Here is a 21,155-nt window from a genome sequence, read left to right as displayed (position 1 = left end):
AGTGGAGTGAACTGAGTCAATCGAGAGGGACCTGACAGGCGGAGTATGGTATGTTTTTGAGCCTACTATACACGCTACAAAAGGCTCAAGGGACTCATGCATGTCAAACGATGACTACATATTACTATTACTATTGAAGATAAGTGGCAACGGCCATTCATCCCACATCAATCACAACGTATTACACCCCCCATCCGCCTCACACAACACCCTCAAATCAAGCACACTCTCCCCAACAAAAACCTTCACCCCCTTTCCCCAAGGCGCACTCTTCCAATCCTGCATTTCAACATCCCAAATACTCAAATCCTTCCTTGTAACATCCATCCCCAAAACCTCACTCTCACCCGCCTCTAAGACTTTTGTCTTCTCAAACTGCCGTAGCTGTCGACTCGGCGTATCAAGGCCTACCGAATCAGGGAGCTGCACATAAAGCTGTGCGACTGCTCGACCGGGTCTAGAGCCGGTATTTGTAACAGTTACTTCGATGGAGAATGCAACGTCCCAAAGAGCGGGGTTGCCGCCTTCTGCGCCGCCGGCGCGGGGAGGGGGGTTTGGGGTTGTGCTGTAGCCGTCTGGGTAGAGGTATGTGTTTGAGCTTGAAGTGTTTGTGATAGAGGACGGGTTATCGAGGTAGGGATAGATGTACCGCCAGATACGATTGAAGTTGTCCGGCCATGCGGCTTCTGAGGCGGGTGGGATGGTGGTTGGGTATGTTGGTGTTGGACCCTTTTCTGGGCGAGACGGTGGGTATTCGGTGTCTAACGGGGTAACCTTTGAAATCGACGGATTTGAGTATTCAAAGGTCGTATAGGAGAGACCATGACCGAATGGATACCGCGGATTGATTTCCTCCTTCAGGAAGTGGCGGTAGTCGATGTATAGACCCTCTGTGTAGTCATCTTGGATCTGGCCGAATGGTTGCTGGAGGAGGCCCACGCTTTCGGGGTAATTTGATTCGTCGTACGGGATTGTGTAGGGGAGATGGCCGCTTGGACTGTAGTCGCCGAATAAGATGTCTGTGAGGGAGTACCCTGCTTCTTGACCCGGGAGATGGGCGATAAGGACGGCCTTGACGGGGTCGAGATCGATCCATTCTTCGAGGATGAGTGGGCCAACGGTGTGTATTACCACGACGACTTGGCTGAATTTCTCGGCGGCGGCTTTGACGAGGTCGTCGCCGTTATGCCAGGCGTAGAGCCCTGATGCCTTTCTGTCTCCTGGGTTGCCGTCGACGGTGATGAAGTTCTCGCCGGAGTCGGAGTTTATGAAGACGATTGCGATGTCCTCGTCATTGGCTTCGACGGAGGAAGGGAAGGTGTCTTTGATATAGAATTCCGCTGTAGATGAGATGTTTGAGATTGCATCTTGCGGTGTAATCAGGTATGGAAGCTTTGATGTACCGCTTCCCCATCCCATGGTCAGGACGCCTCTGTTGCAACCTTTGTCTGCGCACGAGTTCAAGCCTTGCGGGTCGGCTCCTGCATCGGTGCCAAATATCTTCAAGGAGTCATTGCGGCTTAGAGGAAGCAGGTTTTCCTCGTTCTTCAAGAGTGTGATGGCGTCCCGAGCAACAGCTCGGGCTGTGGTGTTGTGATTGCCCTGGACGTTCACATATTGATTGACAACCCCTACAGGAGAGATGACGGCCCCTGGATATAGAAGGCCCGTTTCGTCTTCTGTGTTGCTGGAGAAGTTTGGAAGCGGGTAGTCCTGGTCCTGACCCATCTTGAACCACACTGCCAGGATACGCGTAACCTGGATACATCAGTATATATTTAGACTATGAGAATGAACTACATACCATATCGTTCAATCGCTCCACCGGAACCGTTTCATTCAAGATAGAGCGCGACAACTCGGGACCCCAATAACTACCGCCAAAGAGTGGGATTGCTCCATCGCCAGGCATACTCATATCTAGACCTGCCAATGCCGACGAGACTCCCCCAAGGTGCGCAAGCCAGTCTGTAACCACAAAGCCTTGGAAGCCCAACTCATCTTTCAGTATGCCATTGATGAGCTTGCTATTCTGGCTGCAGGCCGATTTGTTTACCTAGACTAGTCAGTACCGCGGACATCTAAATCAGCTGGATATACTCACATCATTATAAGCAATCATCACAGACCCAACCTCAGCCCTCACACCCTCCGCAAAAGGCCACAAGTAAAACTCATGAAGCGTCCTATCATCAATATTAGACGAATACCCCTGCGTAACAACACTACTCATGCGATGCATCTCCTGCTCATTGCCAACAAGATGCTTAATGCAAGCAATAGCCCCCGTACTCTGCATCCCCCGAATAGTCCCCGCAGCCGCAATCCCCTGCAGCGCCGGATCGAATCCAAATCCCTCCCAGTTCCGACCACCGCGTGGTTTCCGTCCCATCGGACCAACAGATGGCCCAAGCAGTACATTGACGCCCTTCCCGCGCGCTTCTTCACCCAGCGCAACGCCACGCTCGTACATGAGGTCTTTGTCAAACGTTGCACCGACTGTGATTCCCGGTGGGAATGCCGTGTTGTGGTCTGTGTTGCGCACGCCTAGGGGCGAATCGTGGAGGCAGAGATTCGGGATCCCGAGCCGGGGGACGCTGCCTGTTTGGCCGGCGCAGGGGCCCATAAATATACCTGTACCGGTAGTGAGGTTGACTTTTTCGGCGAGGGTGAGGTTTCGAACGACATTTTGGGCTTTTTGGTACGCTTCGGCCCAGTTTGAGACCCAGCCGCCGTTGGGAGCTGGGTAGTATGGTGGTGAGAATGCTTCATTGGTGTCGCGGGGTTCGATGTTGGCGGCTGACGATGAAGCTAGACTGCATGGTACTGTTGCGACTATGAGAGCGAGGGATACCCAGCGAACCATGGTGCTCTGCCGCAGCTCATTAAAGTGCAGCTTAGTACTGGTGATTAAGCTCGGGGTAGTTGAGCATAGCCCAGCGATAATCTGGGTCGAAGGGTGAATTAAGTAGTCAAGTGCAGCAAAGATGGTCGCGTGCCAAGGTCATGTCCCCAGACCAGTCACCCCCATCCAGCCTTCTCATTCCTGGAATTCGTAGTCTTCAGCGTAACCGAAGTGTCACACCCTGTTTTGGCAGGAACATCACTGCCGATCACAACGCTAAGCTGCGATAGACGTGCAGTGGAGGCCCAAGAGACGTCTCTGGTTGGCGCAGCTTCTCCATCTGACGGGATATGCGGAGAAGTTCCTGGCGAGCCACGGAGTCAGGGGTACCCCAGTAATCTATTCCGGGACTTGATCCTAAATCGCGTAGGTAGCCGGATGTAGTGGATTATAAAGATACTAAAATAGATGCGGGGGTTTAATGCAGGTCCAAAAGGAGAGGAATCATTCAGAGTACTGAGGAGCCCCAACAGGAAATGGGCACGGAAGTTCATGCGTCCGGCGCTAGTATGTTATGTGAGGTAACATGGTCCGAATCTAGATGCAGTGACTGACTCGAAGATTGGAAAGAGCGTCATCTTAAGAGAGAGAAGGAACAGACTCGGAGTTGCGGAGTCTATGGCCTTAGGGAACTGACTAGGGCTACCTCTTGCTAGTGTCGACTCCAACTCCGCATCTCCGCGACTCCGGATGGATCACACCTGGATGCGAGTATAGTATGGATATGGATATGAATGCATACTCAGCGGACTTCCGGAGTCCAGAATGGGATAGCTGATATCAATCTTACAATAATGCATCCATCCACACATATAAATACTACACAATGTCCCAGCAAGAACTACTCATCACCCAAGCAGTTCTCAGTCCCATCCATTCCAAGGATACATCTACCAAACAGCCAACCCAACAAAACTCACACCAACAACACCCAAAAATCGATAAAAATGCCTGCCCGCAAAGCCCTCATCGCCATAACATCCGCGAGCGCCAAGCTCTTCAACGGATCCGAAACAACCGGCCTCTTCATCGTCGAAGCTCTGCACCCCTATCTAGCCCTAACAGCCGCCGGATTCGACGTAACCCTCGCCTCCGAAACAGGCTCCTACACACCCGACTGGCTCTCGCAGCAGCCGGACTTTCTCAACGGCAGCGATTTGGAGATCTGGAACGATAAGAACAGTTCATTCCGCCAGAAATTGGACAACATGCCCAAGGCTTCGGACCTGCTTGCGTCCAAACCCGAGAATGAATTCGGCTTGTTCTTTGCATCCGCGGGTCACGCTGCATTAATTGATTACCCGACCGCGTCTTCTTTGCAAAGACTCGCGGAGAATGTATGGGTCACCGGCGGCGTCGTCTCGTCCGTCTGCCACGGCCCAGCTATTTTCGCCAACGTGCACGATAAAAGTACAGGGGAGGCACTGATCAAGGGGAAGAATATCACGGGGTTCACGAGCGAGGCCGAGGATACAATGGGTATTATGGCTGATCTGAGAAGTTGGAAGGCGGAGATGGTTGAGGAGTTGGCGGGGAGGTTGGGGGCTAAGTGTATGTTGTCACCAACCAATGTCTTGTGCATTTTTTTTTTTTTTTGACTGCTGGGCTAATTGTTTGCAGATGAGCGAGCACCCGGAATCTGGGATGACTTCCACGTTGTCGATGGGCGGCTTGTGACGGGGCAGAACCCGGCTAGTTCGACCTCGACTGCGAAGGCGGCGATTGAGGTTTTTGAGAAGCTTGCTTGAGTTGAGATATCGGTGGCCTTATTTAGGAAGGCTATCTAGGATACCGCATTAAGTGGTTGTGGTGCGGTGGAATGGGGGTGGAACTAGAGACTGCAGGTGCCCATATACACCCAGCCTACAGAGACACTCATGATCTCGTTGATCAGAAGGATTGTTGAGCTTTTGCTAGAATTTTTAGACTAGACTAGACTAGGCCGCTGCAGTAAAATGGAGAAAATTGTTTTTGTCATTTGTTTGTTAACTGAATGAATTTCGTTGAGGATCCTTCCTTGCCTTGGGAAATATACAGTACCCTACACCCAGCCCATAGTCTGATACCAGCTGTTGGCATTGCTCGTCAGAACCAGGCAGGGTTCTCGACCTATTATCCGATGCCAGCCTCGTAGGAGTCTCCAGGGCATTCCGTCCGCCTGCACAGTGTACCCTTCGGGGTCACAAGACGGTCTACAAACTAGTACTGGCTATGAAGGGATGAACATACAGCGAGAATCATATTTTTTATCCAAAAACTCGTAGTGTATATAACAAACCAAAGCTAATCTACACCTCGGAAAGAGAAAAACGCCAACATCGCATCAAACACTCCAGCTACCTTACTGAGCAGAAGCCTTCTTCGAAAGAACATTCAGCGCGCTACCAGCAAGAATAAACGCCGACTGGTCGGCACTCAACGTATGGCGCACAGGAATAACCAGCTCCTCGCCAGTCTTCCTCTTCATAACGCGAACAGTGACTTCACCCTTCCCACCACTCTTAAGCGTCTCATAAAGTCCATCCGTCGAAACAACATCGCAGGCATCAATCTTATCATAGTCGGCCTTGTCAGCAAACGTCAACGGAACAACACCCTGCTTCTTAAGGTTCGTCTCGTGGATACGAGCAAAGGACTTGGCGAGGATGACGCGGCCACCAAGGTACCGCGGTTGCAGGGCAGCGTGTTCACGGGCAGAGCCCTCGCCGTAGTTATCCTCCGCGACGACAAGCCACTCGCGGCCCTGGCTCTTCCAGACGGAAGCGAGTTCGGGAATGGAGTGGGTCTTGCCGTTTTCGTCGTACGCGACGTTCGTTTCGCCCGTTGCGGCGTTCACGGCGCCGATGAGCGTGTTCTCGGAGATGTTAGGGAGGTGGCCCTTGTATTTGAGCCAGGGGCCTGCGGCGGAGATGGTGTCCGTCGTGCACTGGCCGCGGACCTTGTATAGGACGGAGAGGTTTTGAAGGTCGTGTTCAGGGAAGGGCGGGAAGGGGTCGAGGAGGGCGAGGCGGCTTGAGGTTGGCGAGACCTTGACTTCGATGGCGGGGTTAGGGACAGCGGCGGAGGGGGCGAAAGTCGGGTTTCCGGCTTCGAAGCCCTTGGAGGGGAGGTCGGAGCCTGTGGGGGGTTCGAAGCGGAATTGGTCGCCTGAGGGGGTTTGGATGGAGTCGGTGATGGGGTTGAATGTAGTGGTTCCGGCGTAGGTGAGGGCTGTGACGAGTTCGGGGGAGGCGAGGAAGTTCATTGTGCGGCGGTTGCCGTCGTTGCGGCCGGGGAAGTTACGGTTGTAGGAGGTGAAGATGGCATTGTCGGTGCCCTTTTCGACGTTGTCTGTGCGCTTCCACTGGCCGATGCAGGGGCCGCAGGCGTTGGCGAGGACAGTGCCGCCGGCTGACTCGAAGGTGGAGAGAGTCTGGTCGCGGTCGAGGGTGGCGCGAATCTGCTCACTGCCGGGGGTAATGAAGAGGTCTGCCTTTGGCTGCAGGCCCGCGGCGTTGGCCTGCTTGACGAGGTGCTCCGCGCGGGTCATGTCCTCGTAGGAGCTGTTGGTGCAGCTGCCGATGAGACCAGAGTTGAAGGTCTCGGGCCACTTCTGCTCGCGAACAGTCTCGGCGAAGCGCGAGAGGGGAACAGAGAGATCGGGTGTGAAGGGGCCGTTAATGTGAGGTTCCAATTCGGAGAGGTTAATGGTGATGAGCTGGTCGTATTCGGCGTTGGTGTCGGCGCGGAGCAAGCTGGAAGGTCCACCAGCGGCGACCTTGGCTGCGGCCTCGGCAACATCTCCGCGGTGGGTAGCCTTGAGGTAGGGCACCATGCTAGGGGAGAAGGGGAAGAGGGAGGTGGTGGCACCGACTTCGGCACCCATGTTACAGATTGTGGCCATGCCCGTGCAGCTGAGGGTTTCGACACCAGGGCCGTGGTACTCAATCACGAAACCTGTACCACCGCGGACGGTCAACTTTCCAGCGAGGTGGAGGATGATGTCCTTGGGAGCAGCCCAGCCGGAGAGCTTGCCCTCGAGTCTAACACCGAGAATTTTAGGGGCCTTCAACTCCCAAGGAGCATCGACGAGAGCATCGACAGCATCAGCGCCACCCACACCAATGGCAATAGCACCCAGACCACCGGCGTTGGGAGTGTGACTATCCGTACCGAGCATCATCAGACCAGGAGCAGAGTAGTTCTCCAACACGCTCTGGTGAATGATACCAGCACCCGGAGGCCAGAACTCGATACCGTAGCGCTTAGAAGCACTCTCCAAGAAGTCGAACACCTCCTTGTTTCCTTGGATCGAAGCAGGCAAATCCGTGTCGGCTCCCCGCTCACCAACAATCATGTGGTCGCAGTGAATACTAGCAGGCACAGCGGTCGAGGGCAAGCCGCACGACATGAACTGGAGCAGGGCCATCTGCGCCGAGGCATCCTGCATAGCAACGCGGTCGGGCTTCAACTTGAGGTCCGCCTTGCCACGGATGTCACGTCCATTTTGCGTGCCCGTCAATAGCGATTCTTCGGGGTTGGCAAGGTGAGAGTAGAGGATCTTTTCGGCCAGAGTAAGAGCGCGAGAGGTTCCCAGCACCTTGCGGACTTGCTCGAGGTTGCGAACGATCTTAGGGTAGGGAGGCATGCGCGAGGAGGCGGGCGTTGAGTCGGTAGCAGTGGCAAGGCCACGGCGAAGGCATGGAGTCAGCTAGACACGTTAGTAGGCAGTAACTAAGCAATTGAGGATAGACGTACCCTGCGAGAGGCGCCCCGTTGCCAGACAATCTGCCTCAACATGGTGAGTCAATGTGCAATGGCTGTTGAATGATTGACTGCGGAGAAAGCATGGAAATGTCGGGGGAGAAAATAATTTCGGCAGTATTGTTTTACCTCGACGCTGATTGGTCACTTCTCCGATTACGGCGGTTCCTGTTCGCCTCAGGCACCAAGTTTGTTTCACGTGACTACGCCACCACTGTCGGAGCATACTGCCCTCCGGTACCGCCTGCCCCTAGGAGTCGACCTCGCTTAGTCATCATATCCATATTCAGCAGAGCCTACGGGCACCCCTGAATGGTCAAGCATCTTGGTTTCCACAACTACTCTCTGTCACGTGAGCTTCCGATAAATCGGGTACATCCGATTCTCAGTCTCATCCGCCCGACTCGGAAGCGCTGAACCGCGGGGTTGACCGTGCAGAAAGGACCCAAAGCATTGCGATTCGCCTCTTGCGCGGATATACTGCAAAATGTATTCTCGTCGTGCCCGCTGCCGATCAATGGTATCCGCGCTCAACCCGACGTCATATAAGCATGATTCCCGCCGGAGATATATTTTGCGACTGCACTTTGAAATATAGTCTTGGCGGGAAACAACTTGAATTGCTCCACCACAATGGCTTCATACTCACCAGTCCAGGAAGCCGGACGTATCTTTTCATACATACTTGAGCAAGCTGAGCGTCTTGGTCTTCCCGAGGAAGTTGTTTCAGGACAAGATGCCGTCTCATTTACCTCCTCGCACGACCAAATCTACTTTCCGATTCCATTCAAGGAGACGGAAACGCTTGCTGCTTTGAAAGGTGTTGAAGGGTCTGTCGCAGCGGCAATCGCTGACCTGCGCTATGGAGCCCCTGCCGAAAAGAATATTACTGTCAACCTTGAGCGCGCAACGGCGTTCGGGTGCCAGGCGTACATGGCCAAGGTAAACGGGCTATCGAAGTTGGACCCTGAGGTGAAGAAGAAGTTGAAAGGTGCGCTCTCTTCCTCTCCCTTATACAAACTGCATCTTTTCTGATATAGTTCTAGACACGGACCTCCTCGCAGCTCAGTCAAACGGGTACCGCCGGATGTCGGCCAACCTGTACAAGACCAAGAACGAGGGCGAGTTCTTCCACATTCACGGCTCACTGGAGGCCACGACGACGCTTAATATGATTGGCCTTGAGGGACAACGGCCCGACCTCACGGACTATGAAGACGTCATCAAGGTCATCGAGAGCCATGTGCGAAAGTACTCGGCCGCTGAGCTGGAGGAGATGAACAAGGAGCGACGACAGGCCGGTGTTACGGCGTTCAAGTACGAGGATTTTATCAAGACGCCTCACGTAAGCTCACCCAAACCGCCAACTCCATCATAATACTGAGCTGAAACTAACTAATCCTGGCAGGGCAAACTCAACATCCAGGAACCCGTCTGGAAAGTAACGTCTCTCCCCGGACAGGCCGCACCAACCCCCTTCCCGGCCGCGCATGAAAACTCCCAGAAACCACTAGCAGGAGTAAAAGTCCTCGAACTCTGCCGTATCATCGCAGGCCCAACAATCGCCCGAATATTGACAGAATACGGTGCGGACGTGCTCAAGATCACCAGCCCAAATCTCTCAGACGTCCCCTTCTTCCAAGTAGACGGGAACATGGGCAAGCGCGCAGCCGATCTTGATCTCAAGACGCCCGAAGGACGCAAGGCATTCGAGACTCTCCTTGCAGACGCAGATGTTCTCGTTGATGGGTACCGCCCTGGTGCATTGGAGAAACTAGGGTACGGACCATCTGCACTAGCAGCACTGGGGGAGAAGCGAGGAAAAGGATTTGTCTACGTCAACGAGAACTGCTTCGGGTATGAAGGCGAGTGGGCCGGAAGACCAGGATGGCAGCAGATTGCAGACTGCGTACGTACCATCAAACCAACCCAGCTCCGACCCTTCACTGACATCCTCACAGGTAACAGGAATAGCCTGGGCCCAAGGCGCCTTCATGGGCAAGCAAAACCCCATGGTCCCGCCCTTCCCGATCTCCGACTATGGCACAGGCTGCATGGGCGCAATCGCCGCATTGACAGGTCTCTACAACCGCGCTAAATACGGCGGGTCGTATCACGGCAAGGCCTCGCTCATGCACTACGACCTCCTCCTCTTCGCGGTCGGTCAATACAGCCCCGAGATCCAGGCGCAGCTGCGCGAATCCCAGAATGAGGAATTCTTTAACCTGAGACATTGTGATAGTGTTGATCGAATTAGTTCGACTGTGCTCCGGGGGATGCAGGCTCGGTTCCCGCATTTGTATCTTGGACCCAATGAAGCGCAGGAAGCTGGGGAGGAAGCGCTCACGGAGAAATGGGAGAGTGAGGCTTATAAGGGTGTTATTGAGGTTGTGCGGCCGATTGTGCAGATTGAGGGTGTGGAGAGCGGGTTCAGTCGTGCAAGTCGACCGAATGGGTATGACAAGGCTAGCTGGGAGGGATTTGAGGAGAAGGGGAACGATAGGAGGATCGAGTAGGGATTTATCTGCATATACCTAGTACCATGCGCACTAAGTTGATAGAGCATAAGAGAGCCAGTATAGGAATTTCATTTTCTGTTCTTTTTATTGATTCATTGACCTTTCCACAGGCTATCTATCCTGTTTTCATGATATAGAGGATGACCACACCAGGCGTCGAGCTCACTTTTGCCTGCCGATTAGGTACCTACTCACCAGCCCTAACTGCAGTGGTTTCGCTGGCTGTAAAGAAACAACCCAAGACACCCATCACCCGAGCCCATATCATCTGGTCCAGAAAAAAGAAGAGAAAAGGCAAATCCACACCCTCTACCCCAAATACCTCAATGCAAAAACGGCATCCCAGCCCCCCGCTCCACCAAATTCCTCACCTCGGGATAAATTCAACTCGGCCAGGTCGGCGTACACCAGACAACAACCCACGTATACATCAGCAGTGTCCTAAGCAGGTCAAAAATATCACTCTGGGCTTGGCAAATCGCGACCAGCTCTTTTGTAACTCTTGTCAGTTGACGCTACCTACGTATGAGGGGTTCGCTAGGTCTACGGGGGTAGATGGGGATGGGAATGATGTTGAAGGGTTTGGGCTTGTTGAGATATTGTTGCAGTTTATGTAGACTGAGTGGACAGCCGCTGGGTTCTGAGGTCTAAACGACTTTATGACATCCATGCAATCTAATAATCCACGACCTTGCCAAATACATTGAAGGTACCTACTATCCCCCCCCCCCCCAAATCCATCCATCAACCCACCAACACATAACAAAAAGGACTCACTGATTCTCAAACCTCGAAACCAGCGTCCCAACCCCCCCACTAATCTCAACACGGAACTCATCCCCACTCCTCAAAAACTCCTTTGGCGTCTTCGCAGCCCCCACGCCCGGCGGCGTCCCCGTGAGGATAACAGTGCCCGCTTTAAGGGTCGTCCCCTGCGAGAGAAAAGAAACAATTTTCTCCACGGAGAAGATCAAATCCGTTAGTGGCGTAGCCTGCTGCATCACAACCCCATTCTTTACTCCGCGGATAGATAACTTCGATACGTCCGGTACAGCAGCTGAGGAAACGAGCGCCGGACCCAATGGACAGGACCCGTCGAATCCCTTTGAGAAGCACCACTGCGTCTGATTCATTTGGCTTGTTCGTGAACTCACGTCGTTGGAGGCTGTGTAACCGAGGACATATTCCAGAGCCTCGGATTCGGGTACATCCTTCGCATCCTTCCCGATAACAATCGCCATCTCACTCTCATAGTCCCCTGTCCCGTCAACTTGCGTTATCTTCGGCAGGATCGTAGTGGCAGTTGGATAGGGGTCTGATAGCGCAGTATCAGGCTTCAAGAACAAGGTCGGGACGGCGGGGATATCGATGTTCATTTCCCTTGCGTGGGAAACGTAATTGAGGCCTATGCATCTTATCGTTCCGATCTCGGATTGAGATAGTGGTGAGAGGAGTTTGGACACTGTCTCGACTTTGTCTGTTTTGGAGCCGGGGGTGAGAACGCTGGACCCGCTGAATATGGATACTGAGACTTCTTTGCCCTCTAGTACCGCGAGACCGATGTCTAGCGTGCTGTCGACGGGTTCGCCGATTAGGATTGTGGTTGGGGAAGAGGTTGGTGTGAAGCGGATTAGGCCTGGCGGGTTTGTTAGCATATATTGAAGATGAATGGTTTGGAGGGAGGACGTACGTGAGAATGTAGATGCGATGTCGGCCATTGTGGTGGTTTATTTCAGTTCTTGCACAGATTGGGGACGTGGCAGAGAAATTGAGAAGTAAGACTAAGCTACAACAGGTATGCAGGTAGAGGTTAGACTATATATAAGCCCGGAATAAATCTCAACCACTCTACTAAATATACGTGGGGGAGGGGATGTGGGAGGACTTTTTGTTGGAGAAGCTCGGAAGACCCGACTTCTTCCCGTCGGCGCATTCGGCGCATTGCCCGAGGGACTCCCACTTCTCCACAATATCGTGGGGATAACCTCATTTTCATCTTGGACAATACGTATATCATTACTCATCATTCTATCTCTATGGAGTATCTAGTAAGTAAAAGAGACCCGAAAAAAAGGGTGCGCTGTCTAGCAGAACAAATGAGATCAACCCAAATAGTACCCCCATTGGAAGGAACTCAAGCAAATATCTCTCCCAGAACACGCGTAAACCGCCCCTCCCTCAACGCCGCATATATCGTCCCGATATGCGTGCCAATCGTCTTCTTCTCGGCACCACTATCACTACCAGGGCCTGTATAGGTCGGGTGGTCGACTAGTCCTTTGTGCATGGGGACATTCAGCGTTTGTCTGACAAAGGTGTAGATCTTTGCTGACGAGCTGCATAACAGGCTACCGGTGGGTGGAGAAGCCATGTATGCCTTGCGGTTATCGGCGCAGGACCTTGTTAGGATTTCTGTGAGGTTGTTTTGCCAGGTACTGACTTTGGAGGCGTCGACGGTTACAGTTCCAGAATCGGCAGCGGCACTGGCCTTGGTAAGGAGCGTGAAGAGTGTACCGAGTGCATTCGAGACAGATGTCTTCGCGCGTGCATCATGGTCAAGAGAAGGGTGCTTGTTCCAATGGTGCATTATTTCAGCCCAGACGGACCCGACATCGGCCTCGGTAACAGAGCCAAGGATATCTGTTGTGGCCTTGACCATCTCCTTCTTCGCCTCGCTTTCAAAAGTCCTATGCATCTCACGCAAATCAACAGCCTGGCAGAGCGCATAGATATGGCTTGCGATCATGAGAGAAAAGACCTCCACTGCATCAGCCGCATACCGTGCCCCGATAAGCGCAAGAGAATTAACAGGCTGGTTATTCACATCGGCCGTCTGGACAAAGTTGCTGATGGGCGTATTCAGGTATCCCAGCTCAGACATGTAAGAGGCCATATTGATATCGACGCCCTTCAGCGCATACGACAAACTCGGGTCATCCGCACAAAGGTTGGGAGGTAAGCCCTTGCTGAGCATCGGGTTCAGCAGCTCAGAGTGCTGCGTGAAGATGAGTTTACCGAGGGATTGCATCGCGCTACTCGTTTTCTCCATGGCGTTGGTAATCACCGACGCCTGGAAATTCCCGCCGTGGTGAATTTCGCCCTTTGCGGCGTCGAAGAGCGGGTTATCGGTTGTTGAATTGAGTTCGATAGACACCTGCGACAGCGCAAGCGCCATGTTCTCAACATGCGGGCCAATCCACTGACTCGCCGTGCGCAACGGGTACCGATCCTGTGCAAGCTCATTAATCGACGCAGAATGCTTATGATCAAGCGTGAGATTCGAATCAGATAGGAACCGATGGATATTCGCTGCGACCTCCCTCTGGCCCGGATGAGGCCTTACATCCGCAATAAACGGATCAAAGTTGCGCGCTGTCCCGAGGAGCGCTTCCGCAGTCATACCGGTCAACACCTGCGTGAGCAACACAAGCTGGTTGGCTTCATAAAGCACTAAACTCGCAGCACCGGTACTGAATGCCGTGCCATTAATCAGGCCCAGCCCTTCCTTGGGCCGCAGCGTCAACGGCTCAATACCAAGCATAGAAAGCGCCTTGTCGGCGGGGACAATCTCCCCGCCTCTACCTCCCTTGTGGCCCGTATGCATCCAGATATCGGCATTCCCTTCCAGCGCACCAGCGATGTAAGCGAGCGGTGTCAAATCCCCAGAGGCAGAAATACTCCCCCGAAGCGGAACAACAGGCGTAAACTCCTCATTCAGCATCGTCGCGAGATTTCGCACAATCTCAACACGCACAGCCGAGTGCCCCCTAATCAAAGAGTTCGCGCGCGCAGCCATAGCAGCTCTCACAATCGGAATGGGAATCGAATGACTGCGTAAATTGCGAATAATACTCGACGCTTCGTGCCCTTTATCACTGGGCAATACAACAGCTGTATTCTGGTGCTGGATGAGTGCCTTCTGCAGATCCTCGTGGGCGTTCGTCCGTGTGTCGGCGTTTCCGCCGAATCCTGAGTTCACGCCGTACACGACTTTCCCGGAGGCGAGTTCCATGTCTAGCAGGGTCATTGTTTCTTCCATTCGGGATAGAGCGTTGGGGTCGGTTGTTACGGTGACGGGGACGTTGTGTCTGTTGTTCACTTGTTAGTACGGTCGCATTTAGGAAGAAGGGGCGATGAAGTACTTTGAGAGGGCGAACGCATCGCTCAGGCGCAGAGAGTAGCCATCTAGAGTAATTGGCTTTTGCTGTTCAATAGCACTAGACACTTCGCGGAACGAAGAGAGGACATTCTTCGTGTACTCGGAGAGGTTCAGGCCAGATGCCTGGTGCTCGTCACAAAATGAAGCTTCTCCCATGGTGAATGTAAAAGCAGGCAGAAGGTGTCAAGTCGGTGAAGTGAAGAAAAGAAAGTGCAGGTAGATAAATAAATAACTTTAAAGCGAAACTTTAGCAGACCCAGCCAGCCTTATGTACCCAGCGTCAGCGCCGAGAAATCAGACGCCAAAAGCCAGAAGGCAGAGCATGACGCCCCCTTCAGCTACGACAGGCGTCGCAGCTCGCTCACCGATCTCTAAAGCAAGAGAGTCTCGCCAGCGTGGATCTGATGGATCGCAGGGAATCTTGCATGATCGAGATCGTGTGTTGTCTGAATGGTCGGGATAGAGATCTGCAGATGAACGGTGGACCTGGCACGGGCCCTACTCACCACTGGCGTTTGTTGACGAGGACCACAATGACTTGTCTGGAACGTCATGCAGGACAATCCTTACGTACGTAACTGACTAGGTAGGTATCTTGGTCAGTTGTTCTTATCAGGAACTGGAAAGGGAGACTTGTCGCGGAGTTTCAATTAGGCGATATTAGGCGATCGGCGTATATTTCAGTTATTGGGACTCCATTGTCCGCCGTCCGGACTCCGTGTAGAATCGTTATTAAGTAAGTAAGGTAGGCAGGAAAAGCAAATCGCAAGTATATACATCGTAACTCATGACTGTTTCAGGATTCAGAACGCCACTAGCTTGACGCCGTCGCCGTCTTGTTGAGGCCTAGACTGCCGTCTGGGTCGTCGATCGAGTTGATTATATCGTGGATATTAGTCGGCCCGTCTGGGTCGGTTAGGTTATGGAAAATATTGGTGCCGTTGGGCTTCAGGACGCCGTCAAGAGTATTAATGACTAGAGCGCCCAACGCGACATCCGCAGTGAGGGTCAAAGCCTTCATTGCTTCGGTGTAATACGGGACTTCTTCGCCGTTCCATTCCACCGAGCGGCCGATGGCCTCGAGGCGGAGGAATCCTTTGCTTAGGGCGTCTCCTTGCGTCGCGAGAATGCCGCCCAGGTTATCGATTAGGTAGTCGAGGTCAATGTTGCCGTTCACGGGGACGGTGTTGTTGCCTGGGTAGAGCATGAGGTCGTCGAGGGTTGCATTGCCAAGGGTGTAGTTATCGCTCTTGAGATCGAGCAAGGTTGTGCCCTGGATGTTGGTTAACCTGGGGACTGCAGATACGAGAGGGAGGCTTACGATTTGCAGGGTCATGACACTGGGGTTGGGGAGGGTTGCATTTGCGACAAGGTTGCTGCCATTCTCATTGGGAGTAAGCAGTAGTTTTGGGTCCGTGATGGAGAAGCCCTCGAATTTGTTGAGTGCTAGATTGGTTAGCTTTGCTTTCTATAGTCATGGGATTGCTTACTGTTTTGATGAATGTCCTTGTCGACCTTGACATGACTCTTCAAGATTCCCAAGAATGCGTTTGTTTCTCCCTTGACTGGCAAAGGAGCATGAGGCTCAAACACCACTGAGTGGACATAGTTGGTCCACAGGGGCACGTTCAATGGGGTGTTAACGTTTTGAATACCGAGCGTCGTGTTTCCGTCGATAATGGCACCGTCGATGGTGGACTTGAAGATGGTGTCGTTCCCTTCTGCCTGGTGGTCGTAGATTGACAGTAACAGGGGTTCAATGCGAACAGGCAGTGCAATGGGAAGGTCCAAAGCAGCTTCAAGGGTGAGAAGAATCGAATCAGGTCGAGGCTCAAGGATTTGAGCATTGACAAGGAGAAGCGTCGACTTGTTGACGACCAGTTGAGCGATGGCAGGAATGACGACAAGAAAACTGCTCGCGTTAGCACTTTTCTTCAACATCAGGCGCACAGAGCATACAAAATAGGGAGGAAAATCGCCAGGAAGATGACACTCCAAAAGACATAGCAGCACCAGAACCGCGCAAAATGTCTTCCAAAGCGTTTCGTCTTCTTCTGCTTCAGCGGAGGCTCAACCAGCGATACCTGACCAGGAGTATTTTCAATGCGCTCGATATCAGCATCGGTGCCAGCAATCGGGCCTCGCAAGGAGCCCAGGACGTTCCTGGACCCCTTGGGAGTGTCTCCCCTTTTTTCAACGAGGGAGCCGTCGGACGACATGACGGGACATTGCCTTGACCTGGGGCTTGGAAGGTGGGAGAAGAAGACACAAAAAGAAGAGAATTACCCAAGCCTTGTCTCGCGACCAGCTCCACGATCGCGAATGCGGGGAGACGTCGACCTAAAAATCCCTTCTTTATCATCGTCTCAGCGAGTGGGCAAAGCAAGCCTCGGAGATGGAGCCCCTTAGGCCCTAAGCAAGACGCTATACACAGATCGCCAAGTCGATCGCAATATCGCCCAATTACACGACCCAGAATCCAGTCACATGCGGAGATCGCATCCCTTGTCGCTCGTGGTCGCTCTTATCTTCTGCTTCTTATCCGAGGTTAGAGAAGTGTGCGACAGACTGCAAAGTGCGGGGGATTGAAGATCAAGAGGCATCACCAGCATCCCCGGATTTCTTCTCTCCAGTCGCTTCGTTCCTGCGCGGGTCCACTTGATGAAGCACAGTCGGGCAGCATACCTTTCTGGGACAGCTCTGTTGATCGCGCGTCAGTGATTCTGAATAGTTCGGCACTTGTTTCTAATCCCTGTTCTGGCGCTGGTCAGTGGCGTTTTTGGTGTGAACCCCTGCGTTGGCCTGCGTTGGTGCACTTCTGTCGCGCATTGTTGTCCAAGACAAGCTACGACTGCGACTGCACCACCATCACACTGTTATCTTCGCCGTCCCACCTGTATTCCCAGTCCTGCAACATTCCACTCAACACCATCAAACCCACCACCATGTCCCTCGACGAAAAAGCCAAAGCCGCTGAGATCTCGCCCGTCTCAACAAACACAGACGGCTATACCACACCCACACCAACCCCAGCCCCAAACACAAACACCCTCGACAATGAACCCAACACACCAAGCCTCACCACGCTTGAAAACCTCCAAGTCCTACCCAAGATCCTGCGCGAAGGGATCCTCTTCATCGCATCAGCGCCGGCTCTCCTTCTCCAAGCCGCCCATCCAGCCCTGAACTCTTCCAGCCCAGGAAACTTGCAACGGGACCTCCCCACAACACTCAACAGTACACTCTCCTACATAGCAGCCCTTGTCTTCGGCACGCGCGAAGAAAAGACCGCGCTGCTGGGAAGATTAAGACTAGCTCAGCCGCCGTTCCTTACCCCCTCGACGTCTGGTAATCAAGAAGCACAGCTCTGGGTCCTTGCTACGCTTTATGCGACTGCTACACACGTCTACCAGCGTGTCTATGGCACATTTGATTTCCGGACTTCTGAAGCGTCATACGTTGAGTTTGGCCTTGTGCTTATGCATCTAAGTCCGACTCTTCTTGCACCAGGTGCATGGCCTTCTAGCCGTGCAAAATTCTGGTCTTATTTCGATAAAATTATCGCAAACCTCACTGTCTCAGCAGCAGCACAAGATTTCGCGGCGTCCTTGCCGAATAGAGATGATTTGCCGAGGAGTATGAGTCTCACCAAGCCTGTTCTCCGCGCTGTGACGATTGAGATGTTGCCTGAGAATGTGAGGAGTGGTTATAGGTTGCAGAGTACGGTGGGGAGTCGGACGATGTATAGTACTGCTATGGGGCTTGTGAAGCCCGTTTACCCTGTTTTGCCAGGGGGTTGGAAGAGGGGGCATGTGGAGTTTTATTTGGGGGAAGTGAGGAGGATTATTAATGCTTGATTTATTATTGAGTCTTGGGGTAAATTGTGGGATTGGACGGGTGAGGTTGTCATGGTTCTATTTGTTGATTGATTGTTCGAATTTCCCTGGGTTGGTTTTGTTTTTTTCTTGTTTCTGGTTACCCAATATAATATATACATTCCGTATGATTAGTGCTAATACGATATGACGACTTACCTACTGTTTCGAGAGTATCTAGAATCCAGTGTCATCACTTACCAGGTATTCGAAGGACATGAGCAGGTCATCGAGCACAGACACAGAGAGTGGATCGAAGCTCGATAGTTGGAACATCGCCAGGCAACGAGATGGATGCATTCGAAAGAACCAAGCTTCTCACAATGGCCTTGGTACTTCGTACACCAAAGCCTAATGAAACCCATTGCAAACGGTTCATGAATCCGCCGGGCCCGTTCTGCTTTGCCCGCAATATGCCATTCTGGTGGTTTCCCAAAGCCGCTTGAGCTTCAGCCGCAGCCTCAGCCTCCTCAGCACAGGCTTCGTCGGACGACGATGTCAAACATGTACAGAGTACAGAGTAAAGACCATACAGAGGCTTATCGAGCGCAGCGCAAGGGTCTCTGAAATGCCTATGCGCATGTGTATCTGCGTAACAGTAAACCAAAACAAGGAAGCTCGAACAGTCCTTGCGTCGAGCGGTACGTAGCCGCTACTCAATGTTTGACTAACGGTGTGTAACCACTAATGAGGAAGAAGGCGACCGTGCTTGTGAGAGATGATGTTTGGCTTAGGAGGCTGCAGGTCGGATGTGAGAGGGGCACGGTTTATCGTATGTACTGTGCTGCGTGCTTCGGTCTAGGCGCTGGGTGCGCACAGCTGTGTGGCAGAAATACTCTCGTCACGCCTCAGTCTTGGCGGTACCTAGCCGACGACTGTTCAAAGGTTAAGACTCGAGACTTTAGACGGAGGTCCAATCCTAGCAGCACTGCTCTCCTTGCCCATCATGACTGATCAAATGAAGCACGGGACACTTCGTACTCGGACGACAGGTTCAGCTCAACCGTGCTGGGCGTCGCGTGCGGTGGCTTGCCCGACCGTGGCGAAAGAGAGGGTGTGCCATGGGCCGCCCGTGTGCTTCAGCGACGATCGGAGATGTAGCGGGGGTGATGGACATGCACTTCCAGCGCAAATTTTCGACGGTCGCTGTCTCCCCGAGTCTAGCGCGAGGACTATCGAGATTCTCCCGGCTGGAGATCAGTCATTTTTCGTTCGCTGGTGCAGTGGTGCGCCGTATGAAACGACTGGAGACTTGAGAGCGATCATGAGAGGCTTTGTAGTTGAGCGGTGGACGTGATGTTGGGGTTCTCTAACTCCGCGCCTGCGATTTCTAAGCAACACCAACACAACCAATCACTACGACACCACCGCGCCAGTAGAAGCCGATCGTAGGTTCCAAGTCTTATCAGACGGTCAAAGTGAAAGGAAACTGGGGGAGTTTAAATAAAAGACGAGGCATTGAGTCACGCCAAGGATAGCCAGTGTCAGCAATTGGCGTGGGAAGTGCTTAACTCCGGCCCCACACATTTGGATAAAACGCGCATCTCTGGATCTTTCTTCATCTCTCCAGACTTCTTGCCATTGCTGACTGTCAGCTCATCCACTATCTACTCGATCGCTACAATGGACATCGCCGTAGAGACCGACTCTCCTGTAACGCAACCCCAATGGTACGATGAGTCCGCCGCCGCCCCGGCTGAAGATGAGTGGGCCGGTCAGGGACTCGACCCCAAGGAGCGACGAAAGAGACAGAACCGCATCAACCAGCGCGCTTTCCGTGAGTACCTGCCAATTACCGTCGTTAGCAATGTCTAACTGGATGTTACTCGCTAGGACAACGAAAGCGCGCTCTACAAAAGAAGGTCACAATCCAGGAACAAATCGAAGAAATGATCGCAAAAGGCGAAGTCACACTATTACCTCGATCATCCACATCAACGTCATCATCATCATCCTCCTCCTCCGCCTCCTCATCAGACTCACCAACATCCCTCTCCCTCTACCCAAAAAACCACCCCGCAGTAGCAAGCTGGGAGCGAAGGATGTGCTTCCTCGGCGACGAAATCGACAAACTCCTCGAGCACTTCAGCCAAAAAGCCGTGGAAAGCTATGTTCGTGGCTCCCCAACCGCAGACCACCTTCTAACACTCTGCAAAGTCAACGTCTTCCGCGCATTCATGAGCAACATGCAAACACTAGGAATGTCCGCGGGGCCCGAGTGGATGGAGGACGAAGCGCTCTCGCCCTTTAGCACGTCGCTGCCGGGCTATGTAGCCGAGGACAGCCTACCGGTTAGTCTCCGCCCTACAAAGTTGCAGACCAAGATGCAGCATCATCCCTGGCTGGATTTCTTCCCGTTCCCGCGCATCCGGGACAATTTGATAAACGCAGGGGACTTTGACGATCATCCGCTTTGTCTTGATATTATGGGGTTCTGGAATGTAACGGATGAAGCCTGCGGGCTGTTAGTGTGGGGGGAGCCTCATGAGCCTCGGAATTGGGAGGTCTCTGAGAGCTTCCTCCGTCGGTGGCCATGGGTTGTAGCGGGGTGTCCTGAGTTGCTCGAGTCGACGAATCGGTGGCGAGCATCACGGGGTGAAAAGATGATATTTCGATATCTATAATGAAGAATTAAATAATTTGTTACTTCATTGTCGAGTACCTACGTCAGTCAGCGTAAGGAGACACCTCTACGAATAAGGGAAGGGCGCGTGCAGTCGCCAACCTGCGCCTCTCCAAATCTCAGCCTCGCCACCTCGATAGTCCACCCTCATCGACATCCGTCAAGGCGATAATAGCCACTTTTGTCGAGCAACAGAGCATCTTGCCGTTGCCCATGTCATCTTCGCATGCTGGGGATCACGACGCTTTGGGGACTCTCAAAAGCCACGCGCTCATAAAATGCTGAAGCACTCACCTACCTATATTCATCCAGTCGCTCGCAACTGGTACTG

At 52.9% G+C, this 21,155-nt stretch overlaps 9 protein-coding genes across 9 annotated transcripts; 4 read left to right on the top strand and 5 right to left on the bottom strand.

Annotated features, from left to right (window-relative positions):
* Positions 1–171: 171 nt before the first annotated feature.
* Positions 172–2,911, bottom strand: BDV14DRAFT_208321 (beta-glucosidase; the record flags this gene model as incomplete). Its single annotated transcript, XM_073775366.1, has 3 exons — positions 2,105–2,911; positions 1,805–2,056; positions 172–1,758 (listed from the first exon to the last, which is right to left on the bottom strand). Exons 1-3 carry the CDS (start codon positions 2,864–2,866, stop codon positions 172–174), a joined length of 2,601 nt encoding a protein of 866 aa, XP_073629310.1. The 5' UTR covers positions 2,867–2,911.
* Positions 2,912–3,852: 941 nt separating this feature from the next.
* On the top strand, positions 3,853–4,653 carry BDV14DRAFT_208320 (class I glutamine amidotransferase-like protein; the record flags this gene model as incomplete). The annotated part of the gene is made up of 2 exons (XM_073775365.1): positions 3,853–4,456; positions 4,526–4,653. The coding sequence occupies 2 exons, from the start codon at positions 3,853–3,855 to the stop codon at positions 4,651–4,653; spliced, it is 732 nt and encodes a 243-aa protein (XP_073629309.1).
* Positions 4,654–5,089: 436 nt separating this feature from the next.
* On the bottom strand, positions 5,090–7,714 carry BDV14DRAFT_171462 (aconitate hydratase ACO2). Its single transcript, XM_073768406.1, has 2 exons — positions 7,643–7,714; positions 5,090–7,595 (listed from the first exon to the last, which is right to left on the bottom strand). Exons 1-2 carry the CDS (start codon positions 7,682–7,684, stop codon positions 5,247–5,249), a joined length of 2,391 nt encoding a protein of 796 aa, XP_073629308.1. The 5' UTR covers positions 7,685–7,714; the 3' UTR covers positions 5,090–5,246.
* A 364-nt stretch (positions 7,715–8,078) lies between these two features.
* BDV14DRAFT_171461 (CAIB/BAIF family enzyme) lies at positions 8,079–10,218 on the top strand. The gene is made up of 4 exons (XM_073768405.1): positions 8,079–8,639; positions 8,695–8,993; positions 9,057–9,557; positions 9,610–10,218. Exons 1-4 carry the CDS (start codon positions 8,282–8,284, stop codon positions 10,162–10,164), a joined length of 1,713 nt encoding a protein of 570 aa, XP_073629307.1. The 5' UTR covers positions 8,079–8,281; the 3' UTR covers positions 10,165–10,218.
* A 703-nt stretch (positions 10,219–10,921) lies between these two features.
* BDV14DRAFT_171460 (fumarylacetoacetate hydrolase family protein) lies at positions 10,922–12,032 on the bottom strand. The gene is made up of 2 exons (XM_073768404.1): positions 11,858–12,032; positions 10,922–11,803 (listed from the first exon to the last, which is right to left on the bottom strand). Exons 1-2 carry the CDS (start codon positions 11,883–11,885, stop codon positions 10,941–10,943), a joined length of 891 nt encoding a protein of 296 aa, XP_073629306.1. The 5' UTR covers positions 11,886–12,032; the 3' UTR covers positions 10,922–10,940.
* A 167-nt stretch (positions 12,033–12,199) lies between these two features.
* On the bottom strand, positions 12,200–14,537 carry BDV14DRAFT_171459 (aromatic amino acid ammonia-lyase). Its single transcript, XM_073768403.1, has 2 exons — positions 14,310–14,537; positions 12,200–14,255 (listed from the first exon to the last, which is right to left on the bottom strand). The coding sequence occupies exons 1-2, from the start codon at positions 14,480–14,482 to the stop codon at positions 12,302–12,304; spliced, it is 2,127 nt and encodes a 708-aa protein (XP_073629305.1). The 5' UTR covers positions 14,483–14,537; the 3' UTR covers positions 12,200–12,301.
* A 603-nt stretch (positions 14,538–15,140) lies between these two features.
* Positions 15,141–16,545, bottom strand: BDV14DRAFT_199138 (DUF3712 domain-containing protein; the record flags this gene model as incomplete). Its single annotated transcript, XM_073773168.1, has 4 exons — positions 15,141–15,599; positions 15,648–15,772; positions 15,817–16,238; positions 16,286–16,545. The coding sequence occupies 4 exons, from the start codon at positions 16,543–16,545 to the stop codon at positions 15,141–15,143; spliced, it is 1,266 nt and encodes a 421-aa protein (XP_073629304.1).
* Positions 16,546–17,185: 640 nt separating this feature from the next.
* BDV14DRAFT_47323 (oxygenase MpaB family protein) lies at positions 17,186–18,291 on the top strand. The gene has a single exon (XM_073776853.1). The coding sequence runs from the start codon at positions 17,272–17,274 to the stop codon at positions 18,181–18,183; it is 912 nt and encodes a 303-aa protein (XP_073629303.1). The 5' UTR covers positions 17,186–17,271; the 3' UTR covers positions 18,184–18,291.
* A 1,338-nt stretch (positions 18,292–19,629) lies between these two features.
* BDV14DRAFT_47341 (bZIP transcription factor) lies at positions 19,630–21,155 on the top strand. The gene is made up of 2 exons (XM_073776854.1): positions 19,630–19,978; positions 20,035–21,155. The coding sequence occupies exons 1-2, from the start codon at positions 19,825–19,827 to the stop codon at positions 20,823–20,825; spliced, it is 945 nt and encodes a 314-aa protein (XP_073629302.1). The 5' UTR covers positions 19,630–19,824; the 3' UTR covers positions 20,826–21,155.

Source organism: Aspergillus stella-maris (genome assembly GCF_047715825.1).
Source record: "Aspergillus stella-maris strain CBS 113639 unplaced genomic scaffold BDV14scaffold_20, whole genome shotgun sequence".
Classification (NCBI taxonomy): Eukaryota; Fungi; Ascomycota; class Eurotiomycetes; order Eurotiales; family Aspergillaceae; genus Aspergillus; species Aspergillus stella-maris.
This window is presented reverse-complemented; position numbering and strand designations above follow the sequence as displayed.

Coding starts and splice junctions, on each gene's coding strand:
- BDV14DRAFT_171462 (XM_073768406.1), bottom strand. CDS start 7,684: ATGTTGAGGCAGATTGTCTGGCAACGGGGCGCCTCTCGCAGG. Junction 7,596..7,642: donor AACGGGGCGCCTCTCGCAGG/GTACGTCTATCC, acceptor TAACGTGTCTAG/CTGACTCCATGCCTTCGCCG.
- BDV14DRAFT_47323 (XM_073776853.1), top strand. CDS start 17,272: ATGTCCCTCGACGAAAAAGCCAAAGCCGCTGAGATCTCGCCCGTCTCA.
- BDV14DRAFT_171461 (XM_073768405.1), top strand. CDS start 8,282: ATGGCTTCATACTCACCAGTCCAGGAAGCCGGACGTATCTTTTCATAC. Junction 8,994..9,056: donor ATTTTATCAAGACGCCTCAC/GTAAGCTCACCC, acceptor TAATCCTGGCAG/GGCAAACTCAACATCCAGGA. Junction 9,558..9,609: donor GGCAGCAGATTGCAGACTGC/GTACGTACCATC, acceptor ACATCCTCACAG/GTAACAGGAATAGCCTGGGC.
- BDV14DRAFT_171459 (XM_073768403.1), bottom strand. CDS start 14,482: ATGGGAGAAGCTTCATTTTGTGACGAGCACCAGGCATCTGGCCTGAAC. Junction 14,256..14,309: donor GATGCGTTCGCCCTCTCAAA/GTACTTCATCGC, acceptor AGTGAACAACAG/ACACAACGTCCCCGTCACCG.
- BDV14DRAFT_171460 (XM_073768404.1), bottom strand. CDS start 11,885: ATGGCCGACATCGCATCTACATTCTCAC. Junction 11,804..11,857: donor CATCGCATCTACATTCTCAC/GTACGTCCTCCC, acceptor CAAACCCGCCAG/GCCTAATCCGCTTCACACCA.
- BDV14DRAFT_47341 (XM_073776854.1), top strand. CDS start 19,825: ATGGACATCGCCGTAGAGACCGACTCTCCTGTAACGCAACCCCAATGG. Junction 19,979..20,034: donor CATCAACCAGCGCGCTTTCC/GTGAGTACCTGC, acceptor GTTACTCGCTAG/GACAACGAAAGCGCGCTCTA.